The following is a 23,394-nucleotide window of genomic DNA, read 5'->3' as shown; positions in this document are numbered from 1 at the left end:
CAAATATTTCTCAGCACACTTTAGAAAAAAGCACTGCAACAGAAACCAGATCCTGCCTTTGAACAGTCAGCAGCCAAGAGTACACAGGATATACGGCACAGAAACAGGCCATTCGGCCCAACCAGTCCATGCCGGCGTTTATGCTCCACTCGAGCCTCCTCCCGTCTTTCCTCATCTAACTCTATTCACATAACCCTCTGTACCCTTCTCCCTCATATGCTTATCTATCCTCCCTATAATGTATGCACCTGTGAGTATACTCACAGGTTTGTGGAGCTGTTGAGTTGGGAGTGGCTTAGCCAGTCACGTGATGTTTACAAGGCTCAATAAAACTCCAGCCAGTTGCATTCAGGGGATCCACGATGAGGTAGGTGGCCGTGAGTCTGGTGAATGAACTGGTAATGTGTAGTGCGATTATAAAACCTTTGCTAATAAACCAACTAGTTCTTACTAGCAATGTGTTGCTATGAATTCTTCAGCAAAGAACCCATGAAGCAAAAACATTACACTCCCCTTAAATGCATCAATACTATTCACTTCAACCACTCTCTGTGGTAGCGAATTCCACATTCTCACCACTCTTTAGGTAAGGAAGATTCTTTTGAATTCCCTATTGGATTTCTTGGTGATTATCTTATATCGATGGCCTCTAGTTATACTCTTCGCACCAGTCTCTCTGTATCCACTCTATCAAAACTTTTCATAATTTTAAAGATCTCGATTAGGTCACTCCCTCGGCCTTCTCTTTTCCAGAGAAAACAGACCCAGCCTGTTCATCCTTTCCTGATAGGTGCTCCCTCGCATTTCTGGTATCATCCTTGTAAACCTTCTCTGCACCCTCTCCAGTGCCTCTATATCCTTTTTATAATGTGGCGACCAGAACTGTACGCACTACTCTAAGTATGGTCTAACTCAGGTTCGTTACAGGTTTAGAACAACTTCCCGACTTTTCACTTTTTATCCCCCTAGAAATAAACCCGAGTGCTTGGTTTGCTATTTTTGTGGCCTTGTTAATCTGTGTCACTACATTCATCGGCAATAACAGAACAGTCCCTACCCAGGACATTGCGGGAACAGTCCCAGTCACGCACCTAATGAGGCCAGTGGCATGATCATGGCAAGCTGGTTCCCCAGCCTCATTTAGTTTATTATGAAAGCTAATTAACAATTCATTAGTGACTGACTGGCGCACCATCAGCATTCGCAGGTGCCTTACAGGTAAGATTTCAGTTTTGTATTTGGTTTGTTCATCAGTAAAGAGACCTGGGACAGTTTATGAAGGGAATTGATACGGTTAATCCTAACAAATTGTTCCCAATATCGAAGGGTCCAAAGACTAGAAATTTAAGTTGGTATCATAGAATGGTTACAGCACAGAAGGAGGCCATTGAGCCCATCGAGCCCGTGCCAGGTCTCTGCAAGAGCACATCAGCTAGTCCCACTCCCCCGCCCTTTCCCCCGTAGCCCTGCACATTTTTTCCCTTCAGGTACTTATCTAATTCCCTTTCGAAAGTCATGATTGACTCTGCCTCCACCGCCCTTTCAGGCCGTGCATTCCAGATCCTAACCACTCGCTGCGTAAAATAGATTTTCCTCGTGTCACCTTTGGTTCTTCTTAAATCTGTGTCCTCTGGTTCTCGACCCTACTGCCAATGGGAACAGTTTCTCTCTATCTACTGTCCAGACCCCTCATGATTCTGAGCACCTCGATCAAATCTCCGCTCAGCCTTCTCTGCTCCAAGGAGAACAACCCCAGCTTCTCCAGTCTCTCCATGTAACTGAAGTCCCTCATCCCTGGAACAATTCTGGTAGATCTTTTCTGCACCCTCTCCAAGGCCTTCACAAGATCAGGAAATTAGGACTGAATTAGGCAGAAATACTTCATAGATGACAACAACAACAACTTTCATTGCTATAGAGCCTTTAACATAGTAAAACATCCCAAAGGCGCTTCACAGAAGCATTATCAAACAAAATTTGACACCGAGCCACATATTAGGACAGGAAGCTTGGTCAAAGAGGCAAGTTTTAAGGAGTGTCTTAAAGGAGGAGATAAAGGTAGGCAGGCGGAGAGGTTTAGGGAGGGAATTCCGGAGCTTGGAGCCCAGGAAACAGAAGGCATGGCCGCCATTGGTGGAGCGATTAAAATCGGGGATGCGCAAGAGGCCAGAAGTGGAGGAGCGCAGACATCTAGGAGGGTTGTGGGGCTGCAGGAGATAATGTACATGGGCTCACGAGGCAACTACATGAATTGCTAGAGTAAAAGAGAAATGATAAGAAGAATAAGGGAGAGAGCAATGAACAGTAGGTACGTGCTGGTCACAAGGGTCATACATTAGCCAGCTCAGGTAACCTCGCACTAAAGAAGTCCACATGGAGACAATCTAATGGGCAATTTTGTTGAAAGAATCAGTGAAATGGTTACTCACCTTTATAGGCTGGTGCTGGTGGGCCGAAGGTTACTTTCCTGACCAAGCACTTCATTGACCCAATCTTGAAAGGGTCTCCGATCTTCTGCCCGAGAACTGCAATTGGTTGTTCCTGTGTTAGATTCAGTCTGCTTCCTTCTAACTGTCGTTTCTTCTGCAGCTTCCTCTGTTTCCTTATCCGCTCTTTAAGCCTCTCCAATTTGTTGCTGGGGGATTTACTCAACAACGGTTCCAGTTGCTGGGTGAATGGGCTTCTGGGTGGAGAAAGGAAGGAAGTCCTAACTGATGGCCCTGGAGAACTTTTCTTCTCCTGTAATATCCGTCTTTTGAAAGAACAGTCAAGTTCCAAGTTATTGCCAGGGCCAACTGGAGGAGTTCCTTTGAGATGACCTCTGTTGGATGGGCTTGAGCCACGGTAACCCTCCTGCTTACCAGTCATGAACCAGTCATTCTCCATCAAATCCACATCAACCAACGCATGCAGCCTTGTTGGAATGGCTCCAGTGGATGGGTTACCATTAAGATCTTGGTTGATAGCTTCTGTTGTCTGATTAACCCCAGACAGTGGAATATCTTGGTCAATTACATCATTGTATAAGGGGTTGGTTCTCTCATTCCAGAACATTCTTCTTGAAGAATGACAATTCTCCAAGAGGCAATTGAACTTTCCGCTGTCATTTGTCCTGTTCGGGAATTTGAAGAGCAGTTCAAAAAGTTATGTTCTTAAACAACTGAGGATATTTGTACAAATAAATATACTTTATGTGGCCTTCAACTAAAACTAAATGGAGTGACTCCCATCAACAAACCGGAAGCTACCAGAAGCAGTACAGAAGCAATCTCCACATAACTGTCAGATCCCAAATTTTAACAATAACGTTCACAACAGGCGGAGGTCTGCATAAATGCCAACTCATTTGCTTTTGGTCAAAATCTGTTTATTTGTAATATTTTCCAACTTTAGAGTTAAGATTTGTAATTCTGTGAAGGACTTCATAAGAAGATAAGAACATAAGAATTAGGAACAGGAGAAGGCCATCTAGCCCCTCGAGCCTGCTCCGCCATTCAACAAGATCATGGCTGATCTGACCGTGGACTCAGCTCCACTTACCCGTCCGCTCCCCATAACCCTTAATTCCCTTATTGGTTAAAAATCTATCTATCTGTGACTTGAATACATTCAATGAGCTAGCCTCAACTGCTTCCTTGGGCAGAGAATTCCACGGATTCACAACCCTTTGGGAGAAGAAATTCCTTCTCAACTCGGTTTTAAATTGGCTCCCCCGTATTTTGAGGCTGTGCCCCCTAGTTCTAGTCTCCCCGACCAGTGGAAACAACCTCTCTGCCTCTATCTTGTCTATCCCTTTCATGATTTTAAATGTTTCTATAAGATCACCCCTCATCCTGCTGAACTCCAACGAGTAAAGACCCAGTCTACTCAATCTATCATCATAAGGTAACCCCCTCATCTCCGGAATCAGCCTCGTGAATCGTCTCTGTACCCCCTCCAAAGCTAGTATATCCTTCCTTAAGTAAGGTGACCAAAAATTTGAGAGAGGGGAGAGGGTGGTCGTGAACTAAATCCATTTGATGGGCCTAAAATTCAGGCCTCCCGGGGCTGTACAGAGTGCGCACGGACCCAGCGAGGCCTCACAAAAGCTCATTTTCGGGGCGCAATGCGCATGCGCCGAAAACCGGCTTTTCCGATCTGTCAAGATTTCTCTTGACAGATCCTCCGCATCCTTGGGAGAAGGACATCCGCGCGGGAGAGATTGGACTATTTGCCCATCTCTTGTCCAGCGACTGTCCTTCAAACTTTTACGCCTGGTATATTTATCCACTGTGAGTATGCTCGCAGATTTGTTGAGCTGTTGCATTGTGAGTGGCTTAGCCAGTCACATGATTTTCACAAGACTCAATAAAACCCCAGCCAGTTGGGTCTAGATCATCCACAATGAGGTATGTAGTTGTGAGCCTGGTGGATTAACTGGTAATGTGTAGCGTGATTGTTAAATCTTTGTTAATAAACCAACTAGTTCTTAATAGTAATGTGTTGCTGTGAATGAATTCTTAAGCAAAGAACCCATGAAGCAAATACACTACAGGCTCAGCTGCCTACAGTTACTGGACATTCAAGAGTTTTATTTACACCACCAAAAATAAAAAACACTTTTTTTGAAGGGGCAAAAATGTAATAAAATCTAAATATAAGTAGAACCCGATCTGGGAGGTCTGGATATATCGTTTGATTTGAGCCTAAAGAAAGTGTCGTGGCCTTTGTGTTTTGCTGATCTGCAAATAAGCTGTTGCAGCCTTATAAAGAGCTACAAGGAGCCAGATCACCAGATAGCTAATGATTACAAACACTAGGGGGGGCAGCCATGACAACAGCATGGGCGAGACAAACTCCAGCAACAATGCGAGCTACTGGAAGCTTTGAGAGGTGTAATGTATTTGCGCAAAACATAAAAACAGATAGTAAAAGCTTTTACCGATATATAAAACAGAAAAGAGTGACTAAAGTAAATGTTGGTCCCTTAGAAGATGAGAAGGGAGATTTAATAATGGGAAATGTGGAAATGGCTGAGACCTTAAACAATTATTTTGCTTCGGTCTTCACAGTGGAAGACACAAAAACCATGCCAAAAATTGCTGGTCACGGGAATGTGGGAAGGGAGGACCTTTGAGATAATCACTATCACTAGGGGGGTAGTGCTGGACAGGCTAATGGGACTCAAGGTAGACAAGTCCCCTGGTCCTGATGAAATGCATCCTAGGGTATTAAAAGAGATGGCGGAAGTTATAGCAGATGCATTCGTTATAATCTACCAAAATTCTCTGGACTCTGGGGAGGTACCAGCGGATTGGAAAGCAGCTAATGTAACGCCTCTGTTTAAAAAAGGGGGCAGACAAAAGGCAGGTAACTATAGGCCGGTTAGTTTAACATCTGTAGTGGGGAAAATGTTTGAAGCTATCATTAAGGAAGAAATAGCGGGTCATCTAGATAGGAATAGTGCAATCAAGCAGACGCAACATGGATTCATGAAGGGGAAATCATGTTTAACTAATTTACTGGAATTCTTTGAGAATATAACGAGCATGGTGGATAGAGGTGTACCGATGGATGTGGTGCATTTAGATTTCCAAAAGGCATTCAATAAGGTGCTACACAAAAGGTTACTGCAGAAGATAAAGGTACACGGAGTCAGAGGAAATGTATTAGCATGGATAGAGAATTGGCTAGCTAACAGAAAGCAAAGAGTAGGAATAAATGGGTCCTTTTCGGGTTGGTGCTGGGACCACAACTGTTTGCAATATACATAGATGACCTGGAAGAGGGGACAGAGTGTAGTGTAACAAAATTTGCAGATGACACAAAAATTAGTGGGAAAGCGGGTTGTGTAGAGGACACAGAGAGGCTGCAAAGAGATTTATATAGGTTAAGCGAATGGGCTAAGGTTTGGCAGATGGAATACAATGTTGGAAAATGTGAGGTCATCCACCTTGGGAAAAAAAATAGTAAAAGGGAATATTATTTGAATGGGGAGAAATTACAACATGCTGCGGTGCAGAGGGACCTGGGGGTCCTTGTGCATGAATCCCAAAAAGTTAGTTTGCAGGTGCAGCAGGTAATCAGGAAGGCGAATGGAATGTTGGCCTTCATTGCGAGAGAGATGGAGTACAAAAGCAGGGAGGTCCTGCTGCAACTGTATAGGGTATTGGTGAGGCCGCACCTGGAGTACTGCGTGCAGTTTTGGTCACCTTTCTTAAGGAAGGATATACTAGCTTTGGAGGGAGTACAGAGACGATTCACTAGGCTAATTCCGGAGATGAGGGGGTTACCTTATGATGATAGATTGAGTAGACTGGGTCTTTACTCGTTGGAGTTCAGAAGGATGAGGGGTGATCTTATAGAAACATTTAAAATAATGAAAGGGATAGACAAGATAGAGGCAGAGAGGTTGTTTCCACAGGTCGGGGAGACTAGAACTAGGGGGCACAGCCTCAAAATACGGGGGAGCTAATTTAAAACCGAGTTGAGAAGGAATTTCTTCTCCCAGAGGGTTGTGAATCTGTGGAATTCTCTGCCCAAGGAAGCAGTTGAGGCTAGCTCATTGAATGTATTCAAATCACAGATAGATAAATTTTTAACCAATAAGGGAATTAAGGGTTACGGGGAGCAGGCGGGTAAGTGGAGCTGAGTCCACAGCCAGATCAGCCATGATCTTGTTGAATGGTGGAGCAGGCTCGAGGGGCTAGATGGCCTTCTCCCGTTCCTAATTCTTATGTTCTTATGTTCTTGCGCTATCATCCGTTTTACACGAGCACACAAAGCCAAAATGACCCCATCATGCAATCTCTGCTAGAGACCACTGAAAAGTAGATTTACATAGGATATACAGCACAGAAACAGGCCATTCGGCCCAACCAGTCCATGCCAGTGTTTATGCTCCACTCGAGCCTCCTCCCATCTTTCCTCATCTAAATCTATCAGCATAACCCTCTATTCCCTTCTCCCTCATATGCTTGTCTAGCCTCTCCTTATATGCATCTATACTATTCGCTTCAACCACTCCCTGTGGTAGTGAGTTCCACATTCTCACCACTCTTTGGGTAAAGAATTCTCTGCTGAATTCCCTATTGGATTTCTTGGTGACTATCTTATATTGATGGCCTCTAGTTATGCCCTTCCCCACAAGTGGAAACATTCTCTCTGTATCCACTCCATCAAAACCTTTCATAATTTTAAAGATCTCCAATAGGTCACCCCTCTGCCTTCTTTTTTCAAGAGAAAAGAGACCCAGCTTGTTCATCCTTTCCTGATATGTATACCCTTGCATTTCTGGTATCATCCTTGTAAATCTTCTCTGCACTCTCTCCAGTGCCTCTATATCCTTTTTATGATATGGCGACCAGAACTGTACACAGTACTCTAAGCGTGGTCTGGCATAAATTCCCTACTTTTCAATACAGGTTTAGCATAACTTCCCTACTTATCAATTCTATGCATCTAGAAATAAACCCTAGTGCTTGGTTTGCCTTTTTGCGGCCTTGCTAACCTGTGTCGCAACTTTTAGCGATTTGTGTATTTGTACTCCGAGATCCCTTTGTTCCTCTATCTGACCCAGACTCTCACCCTCCAAGTAATATGTGACCTCTCTATTCTTCCTACCAAAATGTAATACCTCACATTTATCTGTGTTGAACTTCATTTGTCAATTATATGCCCATTCTGCAACTTTATTAATGTCCTCCTGTAATTTGTTGCAGTCCTCCTCAGTATTGGCTATCCCCCCAATTTGGTGTCATCCGCAAATTTAGAAATTGTGTTTTTGATTCCAAAGTTTAAATCGTTAATATAAATTGTGAACAACAGTGGTCCCAGCACTGATCCTTGTGGAACACCACTACCCACTTTCTGCCACTGTGAATAGCTACCCTTTACCCCTACTCTTGCTTTCTGTCTTGAAGTCAGCTAGCGATCCATTCTGCTACTTGTCCTCTGACTCTGCATTCTCTGACCTTGTTCGTCAGTCTATTATGGGGTATCTTATCGAAAGCCTTTTGAAAGTCTAGGCATCTACTGTATTATCATTGTCTACTCTATCTGTTACCTCTTCAAAAAATTCAATAAGATTGTTCAAGCAAGACTTTTCCTTTTGAACTCCATGCTGACTATTCGTTATTATATTCTTGGTTTCCAGATGTTCTATTTTCTCCTTTAGTAGGGATTCCATTATTTTTCCTACCACCGATATTGAGCTGATTGGTCTATGGTTCCCTGGGCATGTTCAATCTCCTCACTTAAATATAGGTATTACGATAGCTCTCCGCCAGTCCTCTGGCACTACATCTTTTTCTAACAAATTATTAAATGTATAGTAAGTCCTCTGCTATCTCTTCCCTAGATTCTTTCAAAATGCCTGGATACAATCCATCTGGACCAGAGGTTTTATCCTCTTTGCATTTGATTAGTTTATTTAATATATCCCCTCTTTTTATTGTAAATACACTTAGCTCATTACTAATCTCATCATCCAATGTCATGTCCACCTGTTCTATCTTCCTGGTAAATACTGAAGCAAAATAATTATTTAATATTTCTGCCATCTCTCGATCGTTACCTGTGGTATTATCCTGTCTATCCCTTAATGGCCCTATTCCCATTCCAAACTTCCTTTTTTATTGATCCCCACACTGCAGCCTTCCTTTCTAATTAAGGCCATAATACCCCATTAAGGGGGAGACTTTCGCTTTAACATTTTCGGCGGTTTTCTCAGCGGTATAGCTGTTTTTGGGAGAGAAACCGCCCGGCGAAAGTTTTCCCCCTTACTTTTTGAATGGACCCGCCCAAATCTCGAAACGGCCGCCGGGACCAAACTGCCGATGTACACCGCCGAGAAAATCGTCAAGGCGTAAGTTTGGGCTCAACGGAAGCCCGTCCAGATCGCCGAGGGATCCGCCCTGTGGAAGCTGCTTAAACAGGGCGGTAGCTGAGCACTCGGCAAAGAAAGGTAAGTTAAAAGTTCTTTATTTTTTTTTAATTGTTAAAACGGCGATTAGACATAAAACCATCATGGGAATGTTTTTAACTTTTTATTTTTTAAAGTGAAAATGTTTTCTTTTCAGTTTTCCCCCCCTCCCTAGGCCCAACCGTAGCCTCGGAGTAAATTTAAAAAAAAACGTTAAAAACCGTCCGTTTCACCTAGTTTCGCTGCCAAGAAACCGCCGACAATACTGGTGCAAGATCCATTTTTTTGACGGGCGATTATTTTTACCTTAATTATGGAAAGTTTCGCCAGCATTAGTTGCAAAATGTTAGCGGTTTTTCTGGGCGGCAATCGGGCGTTGAGGGGCTCTCGGGAAAGTCTAGCCCCTAGAACTCTACAGTTACAAACTGGTAGCAAATTCAGAGGACATTGGTTGAAGGTCATTGGCAATAGAACCAGAGGTGAGATGAGGAGAATTTTTATTTGCACAGTTATGGAATGTGCTGCCTGAAAGGATGGTGGAAGCAGATTCAGAGAGCTGTGGAAGCTGGGTCATTGAAGATATTTAAGGTGGAAATAGACAGGTTTTTGAGCAATAAGGGAATAAAGGGTTATGGGGAGCGGGCAGGGAAGTGGAACTGAGTCCATGATCAGATCAGCCATGATCTTATTAAATGACGGAGCAGGCTTGAGGAGCCAAATGGCCTACTCCTGCTCCTATTTCTTCTGTTTTTATCAACAGTTAACTTTCAAAAGAGAATTCGATAAATACTTGATGGGGAGAAAATGTGCAGGACTATGGGGAAAGAGCAGAAGGAGTAGGACTAATTGGATCGCTCGTCTGGCTCAGTGGGTAGACACTTGCCTCTGAGTCAGAAGGTTGTGGTTCAAGTCCACACTCCAGGAACTTGAACACAAAAAAAATCTAGGCTGACACTCCAGTGCAGGGTTGAGGGAGTGCTGAACTGTCAGAGGTGCCGCCTTTCAGATGAGATGTTAAACCATAAGCCCCGGTTGCTCTCTCAAGTGGATGTAAAAAATCCCATGCCAATATTTCGAAGAACAGGGGCGTTATCTCCAGTGTCCTGGCCAATATTTATCCCTCAATCAACATAACAAAAAAAACCAGACTATCTTGTCATTATCACATTGCTGTTTGTGGGAGCTTGCTGTGCGAAGGTTGGCTGCCACATTTCCTACATTACAATTGACTGCACACTCCAAAAATACTTCATTGGCTGTAAAGCGCTTTAGGATGTCCGGTGGTTGTGAAAGGTGCTATATAAATCCAAGTTTTTCTTTTCTTCTTTCTCTTTCAAGGAGCCAGCATAGGCAAGATGGGCCGAATGGCTTCCTTTGGTGCCGGAAGATTCTATGATTCATTCACCAAACTCGCAAAGTCTTACATTTTAAACTTTTGCTCTCTCGATTTTGTGAGGGAGAGTCCCAAATTCAACAACAATAAAATCAACAGCAAAAAAAAAACAATGTCTTTACCTGCTTGATGAAGGGGTGCACTTGGGGTTCAGGGCACTGCGCTTGTCCAGTCCACAGCTCCTCAGGGAAGTTGGTCGTTGTGGGGAACCTCCTCGTTTTGAAATGCTGCCAGGACCCTTTGCACTGCATGCTACAACAACAGCATATTATATTGGCATGGTAACCACTTCAGAAGCCTTCTGGTACAATTCAACCCATCTAGACCATCCACTGCCAGCGGGGGAAAGGGCCGCTTTTTCCAATCGCTCATCAAGACTTTCACTTAAGTTTTGAAAGCTTGAAAAGAAAATGCACTTAAATGATTCCTCTCTCTCCGTAGGTTCGCTGTTTGCAGAGCAGTTTGCTCCTGAACAAGTCCCGACATGTCCCAACCCATTATTATGTTCCGGGACCTGTTGATTATTTATAGCCCATCCCACGATGAGGAATTGAACAGAAGAACATAAGAAATAGGAGCAGGAGTAGGCCATCTGGCCCCTCGAGCCTGCTCCACCATTCCATAAGATCATGGCTGATCTGATCTTGGCCTCAACTCCACTTCCCTGCCCGCTCCCCATAACCCTTGACTCCCTTATCGCTCAAAAATCTGTCTATCTCCATCTTAAGTATATTCAATGACCCAGCCTCCACAGCTTTCTGGGGCAAAAAATTCCAGATTCCATAACCTTCTGAGAGAAGAAATTTCTCCTCATCTCAGTTTTAAATGAGCGGCCCCTTATTCTGAGACTATGTCCCCTAGTTTTAGTTTCCCCTATGAGTGGAAATATCCTCTCTGCATCCACCTTGTCGAGCCTCCTCATTATCTTATAAGTTTCAATAAGATCACCTCTCATTCTTCTGAATTCCAATGTGCAGGGGCCCAACCTACTCAACCTATCCTCATAAGTCAACCCCCTCATCTCCGGAATCAACCAAGTGAACATTCTCTGAACTGCCTCCAATGCAAGTATATCCTTCCTTAAATACGGAGACCAAAACTGTACGCATTATCTAGATGTGGCCTCACCAATACTCTGCACAGTTGTAGCAGGACTTCTCTGCTTTTATACTCTATGCCCCTTGCAATAAAGGCCAACATTCAATCAGTGAACCGGTTGGGTTTTTAATGAAAATCCGAGACCTTCATGGTGACTTTTGCTGATACCAAATTTTTTCATAGAATCATAGAATGGTTACAGCACACAAGGAGGCCATTCGGCCCATTGAGCCCGTGCCGGCTCTCTGCAAGAGCACTTCAGCTAGTCCCACTCCCCTGCCCTTTCCCCGTAGCCCTGCAATTTTATTCCCTTCACGTATCTACCTTATTCCCTTTTGAAAGCCACGATTGAGTCTGCCTTTCAGGCCGTGCATTCCAGATCCTAACCACTCGCTACATAAAAAAGTTTTTTCTCGTGTCATCTTTGGTTCTTCTGCCAATCATCTTAAATCTGTGTCCTCTGGTTCTTGACCCATCCACCAATGGGAACAGTTTCTCTCTATCTACTCTATCCAGACCGCTCATGATATTGAACACCTCAATCAAATCTCCTCTCGATCTTCTTTGCTCTAAGGAGAACAACCCCAGCTTCTCCAGTCTGTCCACGTAACTGAGGTCCCTCATCCCTTGTAAATATTTTTTGCACCCTCTCGAAGGCCTTCACATCCTTCCTAAAGTGCAGTGCCCAGAATTGGACACACTATTCCAGTTGCGGCCGAACTAGTGTCTTATAAAAGTTCATTAGAACTTCCTGGCTTTTGTAAGGAGGAAATTCCAGAGCTTGGAGCCTAGATGTCTGAAGGCACGGACACCCATGGTGATGTGAAGGAAGACTGCGAGGTGGGGGGGCGGGATGCACAAGAGGCCGGAATTGGAGGAGCACAGATTTCTTGGAGAGCTGGAGGAGGTTAAAGAGATAGGGAGAGGGTAAGGTCATGGAAGGGTTTGAAATCCAGGGTGAGAATTTTATATTTGAGATGTTTATAAACCACTCCAGCAACGGACCATCATCTGGAGCAATTCACTGGGCCACCTTAAGCATTTGTAAAACTTCACGTCAAAGATTAATGGGGCTGCTGTGAAATGTTGTTTCCCCGCCCACTCCTAGCAGGTTCATGTGGTAACAGTAGTGGGAGGTTCTCGGTGTACATTGCTGAATCACTCAGCTCCCTGCTGTGCTCCTTTGAAGCTGTTCAGCTGTGCCTTGCCCAGTTCTTAGCAACACAGGGAGAGGAAGAGGCCATTCAGCCCCTCCAGCCTGTTCCGCCATTCAATTAGATCATGGCTGATCTGTATCTTAACTCCAACAACCCGCCCTGGCTCCATATCCCATAATACCCTTACCTAACAAAAATCTATCGGTCTCAGTTTGGAATCAATTGACCCCCAGCCTCAACAACTTTTCGGGGACAGAGCTCCAGATTTCCAATACCCTTTGTGTGAAGGAGTGCTTTCTGACTTCATCTCTGACAGGCCTGGCTCTAATTTTAAGATGGCGTCCACTTGTTCTGGACTCCGCTCCCCCCCCCTGCCCCACCAGAGGAAATAGTTGCTCTCCAGCTACCGTGTCAAATCATCTTAAGCACCTCAATTAGATCACCCCTGAACCGTCTATATTCAAGGGAATATCAGCCTAGTCTATGTAACTTAATTTAACCATTTTAGCCCTGGTATCGTTCCGGTGAATCTGCGCTGTAGCCCCTCCATGGCCAATATATCCTTCCTGAGGGGCGGTGCGTAGAACTGAACAAATGCCAGATGGGGTGTGACCGTTGACCCCTGGGTCACATGTAGCAATCTGGCTCCTGCTAGTTTCGGTCGGGAGTTCTGGTCGTCTAGTTCACGGGTTATTCCAAACCCGCAGCGCGCAGGATGCCGACGGTACACTTTCGCGCTGCAATTTTGGTCACGCTTTTGCCCCATTCTCGCTGATAGGTGGAGCCATAGCCAGACCAAAAGTCACCCCCCAGTATCTCAAAACTGGGCAAAGAGTGCTTCAACATTACAGCAGATCCTGACACGGACTGTCAGAGCAAGTCTTTCACCATTGGGGGCCACGATCGAACTCGGCAACAGGGACTTACTGAAGATCTTACCAATCCACCAGAGGTTAACATTGAGATAGCAACAACCATCGAATAGCACCCCTCTTAAAACCCTAATCTACACAACATGTCCCGGAAATTCTCCAACCTTGTGCCGGGTTTTTCGGCGATATTTTGCCGCTTTTGGCGCAAAACGGTGAACCGGGATATTCGGAGAAGTTTTGCACCGGCAGTTTTTAAGTACCGCTGGGGAGCAGACCTCCTGCGTGCAAGTCTCGAAATAGCGCTTTCGCCAAAAATTTGGCTCACGGCATATCCGGAGACAGGACGAAAAAAACTGCCCGGGAAAAAAACCTGCGTTGCGTCCCTTGGGTATGAAGACCTGCAAAAAAGGTAAGTGAAAGGTTTTATTTTTTAATTCTTTTGTAGCGATTCGATAGGTAAGTGTCTTGTGAATGTTTTGTGATTTTTTTTTTTGTTTTTTTGTTTTTTGCAAGTTATTTTTTGGTGTTTTCCCCCCCACAGCGGTATCGGCCTCGGAGAAAAGTTGCCGAAAATTTGCGGTGTGCGCCACGAATCCTCGTGCAACGTCGATTTTTACCGTTGGGCACATTTTATCCCGAATGTTAGGCCTTGTAATAGTAGCGGAGTCACAGCTGCATTTTTGCCGAAAAAATACCGCTATGACCAAAAATTGAATTTCTAGCCCCATGGACTTCAATTCTCACCACCAGCCATAAGAATTCCACATCAATGTTAGTAGACCACGAATCCAGAGGCCTGGATTAATAATCTGGAGACGTGAGTTTAAATCCCACCATGGCAACTGGGGGGATTTACATTCAGTGAATTAAATAAATCAGGAATTAAACAGCTAGTATCGTGTAATGATGACCATGAAATTGTCGGAAAAATCCAACTGGTTCACGAATATCCTTTTAGGGGATGAAATCTGCCGTCCTTACCCGGTCTGGCCTATACATGACTCCAGACCCACAGCAATGTGGTTGGCTCTTAACTTCCCCCTGAAATGGCCCAGCGAGCCTCTCAGGTGTACCAAGCCGCTACAACAAAATCAGCACTGTGTGGGAGCACCTCCACCACACGGACTGCAGCGGTTCAAGAAGGCAGCTCACTGCCACCGTCTCAAGGGCAATTAGGGATGGGGCAATAAATGCCGGCCTTGCCAGTGAAGCCCACATCCCATGAACAAATAAACTAAAAAAAAAAAATCCTAAATCTCAGATAGAGGTGCACAAATATCAGCGGCCCAATGGCACTTAATCGGAGAAAGAGCTCACACATGGAAAAGACCAGATGAGTGCAATCTCAATGGGTTCTACTGGATCAATTTGGTCCAACGCGGATCAAGTTGGCTCCCTGATGATTGGTGCGGGGCAGAAACTCGCTGTCGTCACTACGCGTAACGGAAATAGTAAAGGTGTTCCATGTTGTTACATGCAGCAGTTCTCTCCACCCCATATCATCGAGCCCGACACAACCGCAAAGTACTCTGCAGCTCTGTCCAGTTGTAAGTGTCCTCAAGCCCTGCTCGATCGTGGAATACTTTGCAGCAATACCCTCAACATAGTTCATTGAATAGGAACGGAGACATTTAGAGCGTGGTGTTTTATTTGGCTCCTCTTGCCCATGTTGAACCTCGAGAGCTGATTTCACAGTCTCCTTTTATGTTTTAAGAACAAAAGATCATAAGAATTAGGAACAGGAGTAGGCCATTTGTCCCCCCCCCCCGAGCCCCATTCAATGAGATTTTGGCTGATCATCTACCTCAACACTTTCCTGCACTATCCCCATATCCCTTAATATTCCAAAATCTATCGATCTCTGTCTTGAATATACTCAACGACTGAGCTTCCACAGCCCTCTGGGGTAGAGGATTCCAAAGATTCACCACCCTCTCAGTGAAGAAGTTTCTCCCCATCTCAGTCCTAAATGGCCGACCCCTTATTCTGAGACTGTGACCCCTGGTTGTAGACTCCCCAGCCAGGGGAAACATCCTCCCTGCATCTACCCTGTCAAGCCCTGTAAGAAATTTGTAGATTTCAATGAGATCACCTCTCATTCTTCTAAACTCTAGAGAATATAGGCCTAGTCTACTCAATCTCTCCTCATAGGACAATTCCCCCCATCCCAGGAATCGGTCTGGTGATCCTTTGTTGCACTCTCTCTATGGCTGGTACATCCTTCCTTAGGTAAGGAGACCAAAGCTGTACGAGGAAACTTTTTTTTAAAAAATGCAGCGAGTTGTGATCTGGATCGCGCTGCCTGAAAGAGCGGTGCAAGCAGATTCAATCGTAACTTTCAAACGGGAATTGGATAAATTCCTGAAGGGAAAAAACTGACAGGGATCTGGAGAAAGAGCAGGGGGAGTGGGATTAATCGGATAGCTCTACCAAAGAACCAGCACGGGCACGATGGGTCGAACGGCCTCCTTCTCTGCTGTATCATTCCATGAGAAACCTCCTCCGCTTTGAGCTCACCAAATGCCTCGCACTGCAAGCCTTTTCGAATGCTCGGTTCTGGAAGAAGGTCGTCCTCTTCGAAGTTCAACTTGTTTTCAATCTGCTGTAACTGGGGACGAACGAGGTAATTAAAGAAATCGGACGCCACGCACAGGATCCTCACAGTACTGAGGTTGCCGCAGACCCAGCATAGCCAACATACAAATCGGGTCAATCTCGACTCCACGCAATGGGTTAAAACGGCAGATAGTAAGTCGGAAGCCCACTTGACATAACTCCCTATTTTTATTTCCATTGTCTTCAACCGATTGCCGTCTCACTGGTGCTCATTTTGACACGATCCCACAATAAAGAAAGACTTGCATTTATATAGTGCCTTTCACGACCAACGAATCTCTCAAAGCGCTTTACAGCCAATTAAGTACTTGGACTGTAGTCACTGTTGGAATGTGGGAAACGCGGCAGCCAATTTGCGCACAGCAAGCTCCCACAAACAGCAATGTGATAATGACCCAGATAATCTGTTTTTTTTGGTTATGTTGATTGAGGGATAATTATTGGCCCCAGGGAGAACTCCCCTGCTCTTCTTCGAAATAGTGCCATGGGATCTTTTATGTCCACCAGAGAGGGCAGACGGGGCCTCGGTTTAATGGCTCCTCCAAAAGATGGCACCTCTGACAGTGCAGCACTCCCTCAGCACTACACTGAAGTATCAGCCTAGATTTATATGCTCAAGACTCTGGAGTGGGACTTGAACCCACAACCTTCTGGCATCAAAGGCAAGGGTGCTACCCACTGAGCCACAGCCAACACATACTTGAACCAAGGCGTGTAGATGTCAGTTAGTCATATATTCTGTGCTATTTTTTGTATTTCCAGTAGAAATTCCTCTGTCCACATTTATAATGGGAACAGTCGATGTACTCTCGTCCAATTGCAAGTGCACCCTCCTGCCAGTGGAGGGGGTGGGATGGAGAAGGGGAGAGGAGGGGGTGAAGTTAAGAAATTAAAATATAAACATACATTTATTTCTCTTGTCAATCTCCTTCCTCCCCACCTCCCTCCCCACTGGCAGGAGGGTGCAATTACAGCATAATGGGTTTACACTATAAATTATCAGCCGTGGCTCAGTGGGCAGCACTCTCAACTCTGGGTCAAATGGTTGTGGGTTCAAGTCCCACTCCAAGTACTTCAGCACAAAAATCTAAGCTGACACTCCCAGTGCAGTGCTGAGGGAATGCTACACTATCAGAGGTACTGTCTTTTGGATAGGACTTTAAACTGAGGCTTTGTCTGCTCTCTGCTGGGTCAATATATTTAAGGTGAAGATGGACAGATTTTTGAACGATAAGGGAGTCAAGGATTATGGGGAGCGGGCAGGGAAGTGGAGTTGAGGCCAAGATCAGATCAGCCATGATATTATTAAATGGCGAAGCAGGCTCGAATGGCCGACTCCTGCTCCTGCTCCTATTTCTTATGTTCTCATATGGACATAAAAGACCCCACGGCACTAGAAAAGCAGAGGAGTTCTCCCCCGGTGTCCTGGGGCCGATATTTATCCCACAACTAACATTGCTAAAACATATTACCTGGTCATTATCATACTGCTGTTTGTGGGAGCTTGCTGTGCGCAAATTGCCCGCTGCGTTTCTCACATTACAACAGTGACCACGCTTCGAAAGTACTTCGTTGGCTGTAAAGTGCTTTGGGGCGGGCTGAGGTGTTGAAAGGTGCTATATAAATGCAAGTCTTATCCCGGGATGGCGGGACTGACCTATCAAGAAAGACTGGATCAACTGGGCTTGTATTCACTGGAGTTCAGAAGAATGAGAGGGGACCTCATAGAAACGTTTAAAATTCTGACGGGGTTAGACAGGTTAGATGCAGGAAGAATGTTCCCAATGTTGGGGAAGTCCAGAACCAGGGGACACAGTCTAAGGATAAGGGGGAAGCCATTTAGGACCGAGATGAGGAGGAATTTCTTCACCCAGAGAGTGGTGAACCTGTGGAATTCTCTACCACAGAAAGTTGTTGAGGCCAATTCACTAAATATATTCAAAAAGGAGTTAGATGAAGTCCTTACTACTAGGGGAATCAAGGGGTATGGTGAGAAAGCAGGAATGGGGTACTGAAGTTGCATGTTCAGCCATGAACTCATTGAATGGCGGTGCAGGCTAGAAGGGCCGAATGGCCTAATCCTGCACCTATTTTCTATGTTTCTATGTTTCTATGTTAAGAAAAGTTGGAAAGTATAATGGAAAGTTGGCTGAAAAAGTGTGAGAAGAACATAAGAACAGAAAGTCAAGTGATGTGGACAAGGAGTGCCTGCACATGGAAGATTGGTTAAGAGAATACAGATATAATTTGGTGTTTTGGCCTCACTATTGATTATTTTTTTAAAAATTCAGATCATTAGACACATCTCATCGGCTGAACAAAATCCATTCACAAAGTAAAGACTGGATTTCCACAAAGAAAGGGACTATTGTGGCCCTAAATAAACACAGAGTAAAATGTGATCCATTCATTCTGTGAGGCTGGTTTTAAATGGCTCTGTTTGTATTTCGTTTTTTTAAATGGGTTTGCAAAGCTGAGCAAACAACTCCAGCTGTGGGGCGGGAGCCCACCTGGGAAAGGTAGAGAGGCAGGGAGTGACTGACACACACAGTGAACCGGAACACCACCACAGGGAAAAAAAGCCCCAGGAAAAGACACTGGAAACATTTTAGCAAGTGCAGAAAAAGAGAGAACACTCACATCAGCCAACAATTCACATCAGAACCCAGGGTGACTTGAAAAAAAAAGACAAATTCTGGCACACGTTACGAGCAGGTGCACAGCGACACCAATAGTCCAAGATTTTGGGGGTCTAGGGGAATCAAGGAATATGGAGATCGGGCGGGAGAGTGGAGTTGAGTTTGCTGATCGGCCATGATCATCAACTGAATGGCGGAGCAGGCTCGAGGGGCCGAATGAAAGACAACGGGTTATCGTGTGGCAGCATTCAATGAAGAAGGACGTCATCAAGGTCCAGGTCGGTGATTGGCGCGTGGGCAGATACCGCAGGAGCGGCGAGGCCGGGGCGAAGGAGCAGCGAGAGATTGCAGAGCGGCGGGATCGAGGCCCAGGAGAGGCACGGGTTTGTGGCCAGGGGCCCAGGGGCAGCACGGGCCAGCCCACACTGCGATATGTGTGCACGCACTAGGGTCCGTTCAGCAGAGCTGGTCTCCAGTCGTCCTGGTTAATCCTTGCCACTGGACCAAGACCTAGCTCTGTCAAGCCCGTGTGGTGCAACAACCACACGTTAAAAAAATCCACGCACAGGCATCTTCCACCCTTCAAGATTTAGTTCGGACCTGGAATGTTAGGTCCTTCATTGAAACACCTGTGAACTTTTTGGCGTGGAAGCAAGTCATCCTCGATTCGAGGGACTGCCTGTGAATGATGATTATTCAAAGTCATGTTTTAAAGCCAAGGGTGTGAATTGCAACACCTCACACAGAACTGACACAGGAACAGGTGAGATGCTTCACCTGCAATCAATAGCAATAACTCGGATTTACTTTAACTTAGAAAACATGTCCCAAAGACTGATTCCTGGGATGGGGGGGGGAATTGTCCTGTGAGGAGAGATTGAGTAGGCTAGGCCTATATTCTCTACAGTTTAGAAGAATGAGAGGTGATCTCATTGAAACATACAAAATTCTTACAGGGCTTGACAGGGTAGATGCCGGGAGGATGTTTCCCCTGGCTGGGGAGTCTAGAACCACGGTCACAGTCTCAGAATAAGGGGTCGGCCATTTAGGACTGAGATGAGGAGAAACTTCTTCATTCAGAGGGTGGTGAATCTTTGGAATTCTCTACCATAGAGGGCTGTGGAGGCTCAGTCTTTGAGTATATTCAAAGACAGAGAGCGATAGATTTTTTGAATATTAAGGGAATCAAGGGAGGCAGTGCAGGAAAGTGGAGTTGAGGTAGATGATCAGCCTTGATCTTATTGAATGGCGGAGCAGGCTCGAGGGGCCGAATGGTCTACTCCTGCTCCTAATTCTTATGTTCTTAAACATCACCACAGGAAGGGGTTCCATAGAGTGAGACGTAATTCCAGAAATGTATCCACTTAAGTAACAGCAACTTGTATTTATACAGCGTCTTTAACATAGTAAACGTCCCAAGGCGCTGCATAGAAGTAATATCAAACAAAATTTGATCCGAGCCACATAAGGACAATTTGGTCAAAGAGGTAGGTTTTAAGGAGCGTTTTAAAGAAAGAGAGGCGGAGAGGTTTACGCAGGGAATTCCAGAGCTTGGGGCCCAGGCACAGCCGCCGATGGTGGAGCGATTAAAATCGAGAATGCGCAAGAGGCCAGAATTGGAAGAGCGCAGAGATCAGGGAGGGTTGTGGGGCTGGAGGAAGTTACAGATCTAGGGAGGGGACGAGGCCAGGGAGGTATTTGAAAACAAGGACAAGCATTTCATAAATCGAGTAAAGACTTCCCTTCGGGGTGAACCCAGAGGCCAGGTTTCAGAGCAGGGGATCCTTGTGTTATTGTCAGTGCGATTCCCCCGGCACAGGGAGCGAGGAAAGAGTCAACTCGTTGCATCTTCCAGACTAATTCAACTCAATTTACGAGGAGCAGTGAGGCCCGCCAGGAACAAACATGCCTCGTCTGGTCTAAACAATTAGCTGGATTCCCCCAGGGCTGCAGCCGAGTGATGCACCAGGCTCAACGTTCTGTTGTTGCTGTGTTGGAGAGGTTCGAGACAGGTTCAATTACTGGGTTAGCCTGTTCTGAAACTTCCGTTACAATGGTGGGTGCATGTTCGATGTCTCCACAAGATCCTGCAAATCCCCTGGGAGGACAGACGCACCAACATTAGCGTCCTCGACCAGGCCAACATCCCCAGCATCGAAGCACTGACCACACTCGATCAGCTCTGCTGGGCAGGCCACGTTGCTCGCATGCCCGACACGAGACTGCCAAAACAAACGCTCTACTCGGAACTCCTTCACAGCAAATGAGCCAAAGGTGGGCAGAGGAAACGTTACAAGGACACCCTCAAAGCCTCCCTGATAAAGTGCAATATCCCCATCGGCACCTGGGAGTCCCTGGCCCAGGACCACCCTAAGTGGAGGAAGTGCATTCAGGAGGGCGCTGAGCACCTCGAGTCTCATCGCCGAGAGCATGCAGAAACCAAGCACAGGCAGCGGAAAGAGCATGCGGCAAACCTGTCCCACCCACCCTTTCCCTCAACGACTGTCTGTCCCACCTGTGACAGGGACTGTGATTCTCGTATTGGACTGTTCAGCCACCTAAGAACTCATGTTTAGAGTGGAAGCAAGTCTTCCTCGACTCCGAGGGACTGCCTATGATGATGATGATGATGTTCGATGTGGAATGAGGGGAGGGTGAATTTACTCTCGCCTGCCGTCACTTCAACGGAAGAGTTGCGGAATCCCCGGGAAATAGTGTCAATGCCATTTCCGTGGAACTTCCTCTGTAACTCTGGCGGGGGAAGGGGAGACGTCAACAACCGATGTTTCATTTTCAACTGCTAGCAGTGCGAGTAATCGTACACCTTGAAGCCAATGGGATCATGAAAACAGGACAAAGAATCTGAATTAAGGGTAGAGATCTGTAATGTATGCACCTGTGAATATGCTCACAGGTTTGTGGAGCTGTTAAATCACAAAATAAATAAAAACACCAAAAAAAAAAAGGGCAGTTGAAAAGTAGCTGGAGTGTTCCCCAGATTAGGGGGCACTTGATTTAATGTGAATTATGATTTACTCCAAAAAAGAGTTGTGGAGCTGTTGCCGGAGGAGGCGGGAGTCCCCAATCGAGTGCAATCTATGCGGGAGTCCTCCCACTATTTATCGGGGGCTTGGCCTGGAGGGTCTTGCACGGGGCAGTCCCGCGCAATAAGTTTTTAAATCGGTTCACGGGCTCCAAGGCCGCCTGTAATTTCTGCGGTCTGGAGGAGTCCGTGTTCCATGTATATGTACGTTGTGCGAGGTTGCAGCCCCTGTTTCAATATTTGAAGGGGCTGCTCCTCAATTTCTGGCTGCACTTCAGTCCCACACTCCTGATCTTTGGGCACCCTGTGCGGAGGGGAGCGGGTAGGTCCGAGGGCCTCCTCGTAGGACTGCTCCTGGGCACGGCCAAGGGGGCCATCAGCCGGTCCAGGCAGCGGGCGGTCGAGGGGGTCATTCAGCCCGACTGCCTGCCTCTCTTCCGCGCCTACATCCGGGCCAGGGTGCCCCTGGAGATGGAGCACGCGGTGTCCACCGGTACGCTCGCGGCCTTCCGCGAGAGGTGGGCGGCGGAGGGACTGGAGTGCATCATCACCCCTGGCAACCAAATTTTAATTTGATTGGTTTAAGTTCACTGTAAAGTTTTATGTGGAAATTTGTGGGTTCGCGTGCCCTTTCCAACAAGGGGTGCTTGATTTAGTTTCTATTTAAAATAGTTGCAGAATTGTTTGGGTTCACAAAGTTTTTTTTGTTAATCTGTCGGCTCTGGTGCCCCTTTAATAAAGGCGCACTTGGCTTTATAAGTTAATTAAAATAGCTGTAGAGCTCTGGCATTGTGAGTGGCTTAGCCAGTCACGTGATGTTCACAAGACTCAATAAAACCCCAGCCAGTTGAGTCTCGGTCATCCACGTGAGCCTGTTGGATGAACTGATAATGTGTATTGTGATTGTTAAACCTTTTGCTAATAAACCAACTAGTTCTTAATAGCAATGTGTTGCTAGGAATTCTTAAGTAAAGAACCCATGAAGCAAATACATTGCAGACCAATTGGGCTGAAAGGCCTGTTCCTGTGTTGTGCATTCAATGTCATTCTACGTAATCTAACAAGTTTGCTGGGGGTGCGTCAAAATTAGCCTTTGTGCCACTAAGATGGAGTCAGGAGAGAGATTAAAAAACCCAGTGAGAAGTACATTAACCAGGCTTGCTCCTGCAGATTGCGTGGCAGTGACAGAGTGAGCACGTGTGGCAGCCGAGCGACGACGGACTGGTCTCCACTGTGATGCCTCATGCAGTTGAATAGCCCACCAGCACTCAGTTCTGGCTCACACGTCACGTATAGTCACTCTGGATTAAATAGGCCGCCGCGTTTCCTACATTACTGCCAGTGAAATCACACCCCACAACAAGGAGGACAACTTTAGGAGAGGGAAGGAGGGATAGAAGATGGTGAGACCTAAACAAAATTAAATCGTAGATGCTTCTGCAGTGGTCTCAATCTTACAACCCGACAAAAACCCTAAGAGATGTTCATCTAGTGATGTGATTATACTGCGGAGAGTACAGAGGAGATTTACGAGGATATTGCCTGGACTGGAGAATTTTAGCTACAAGGAAAGATTGGATAGGCTGTTTTCTTTGGAACAGAGGAGGCTGAGGGGAGACCTTATTGAGGTGTATAAAATTATGAGGGACCTAGTGGATAGTAAGGGCCTATTTC

At 45.8% G+C, this 23,394-nt stretch overlaps 1 protein-coding gene across 1 annotated transcript in view; it reads right to left on the bottom strand.

The window, feature by feature from the left end:
- The window catches only part of LOC139233082 (uncharacterized), a 66,336-nt gene that overhangs the window by 22,561 nt on the left and 20,381 nt on the right, over nt 1–23,394 (bottom strand). Inside the window, exons 2-4 of the mRNA XM_070863601.1 lie at nt 15,853–16,030; nt 10,418–10,547; nt 2,430–3,112 (exon numbers count right to left, since the gene is read on the bottom strand). Coding sequence (XP_070719702.1) covers nt 2,430–3,112; nt 10,418–10,547; nt 15,853–16,030 — 991 coding nt within the window. The remainder of the gene's footprint in view (nt 1–2,429; nt 3,113–10,417; nt 10,548–15,852; nt 16,031–23,394) is intronic.

This window comes from Pristiophorus japonicus, chromosome 20 (genome assembly GCF_044704955.1).
Source record: "Pristiophorus japonicus isolate sPriJap1 chromosome 20, sPriJap1.hap1, whole genome shotgun sequence".
NCBI lineage: Eukaryota > Metazoa > Chordata > Chondrichthyes > Pristiophoridae > Pristiophorus > Pristiophorus japonicus.
Note: the sequence above shows the minus strand (reverse complement) of the source record. Positions and strands in the feature narration are given on the sequence as shown.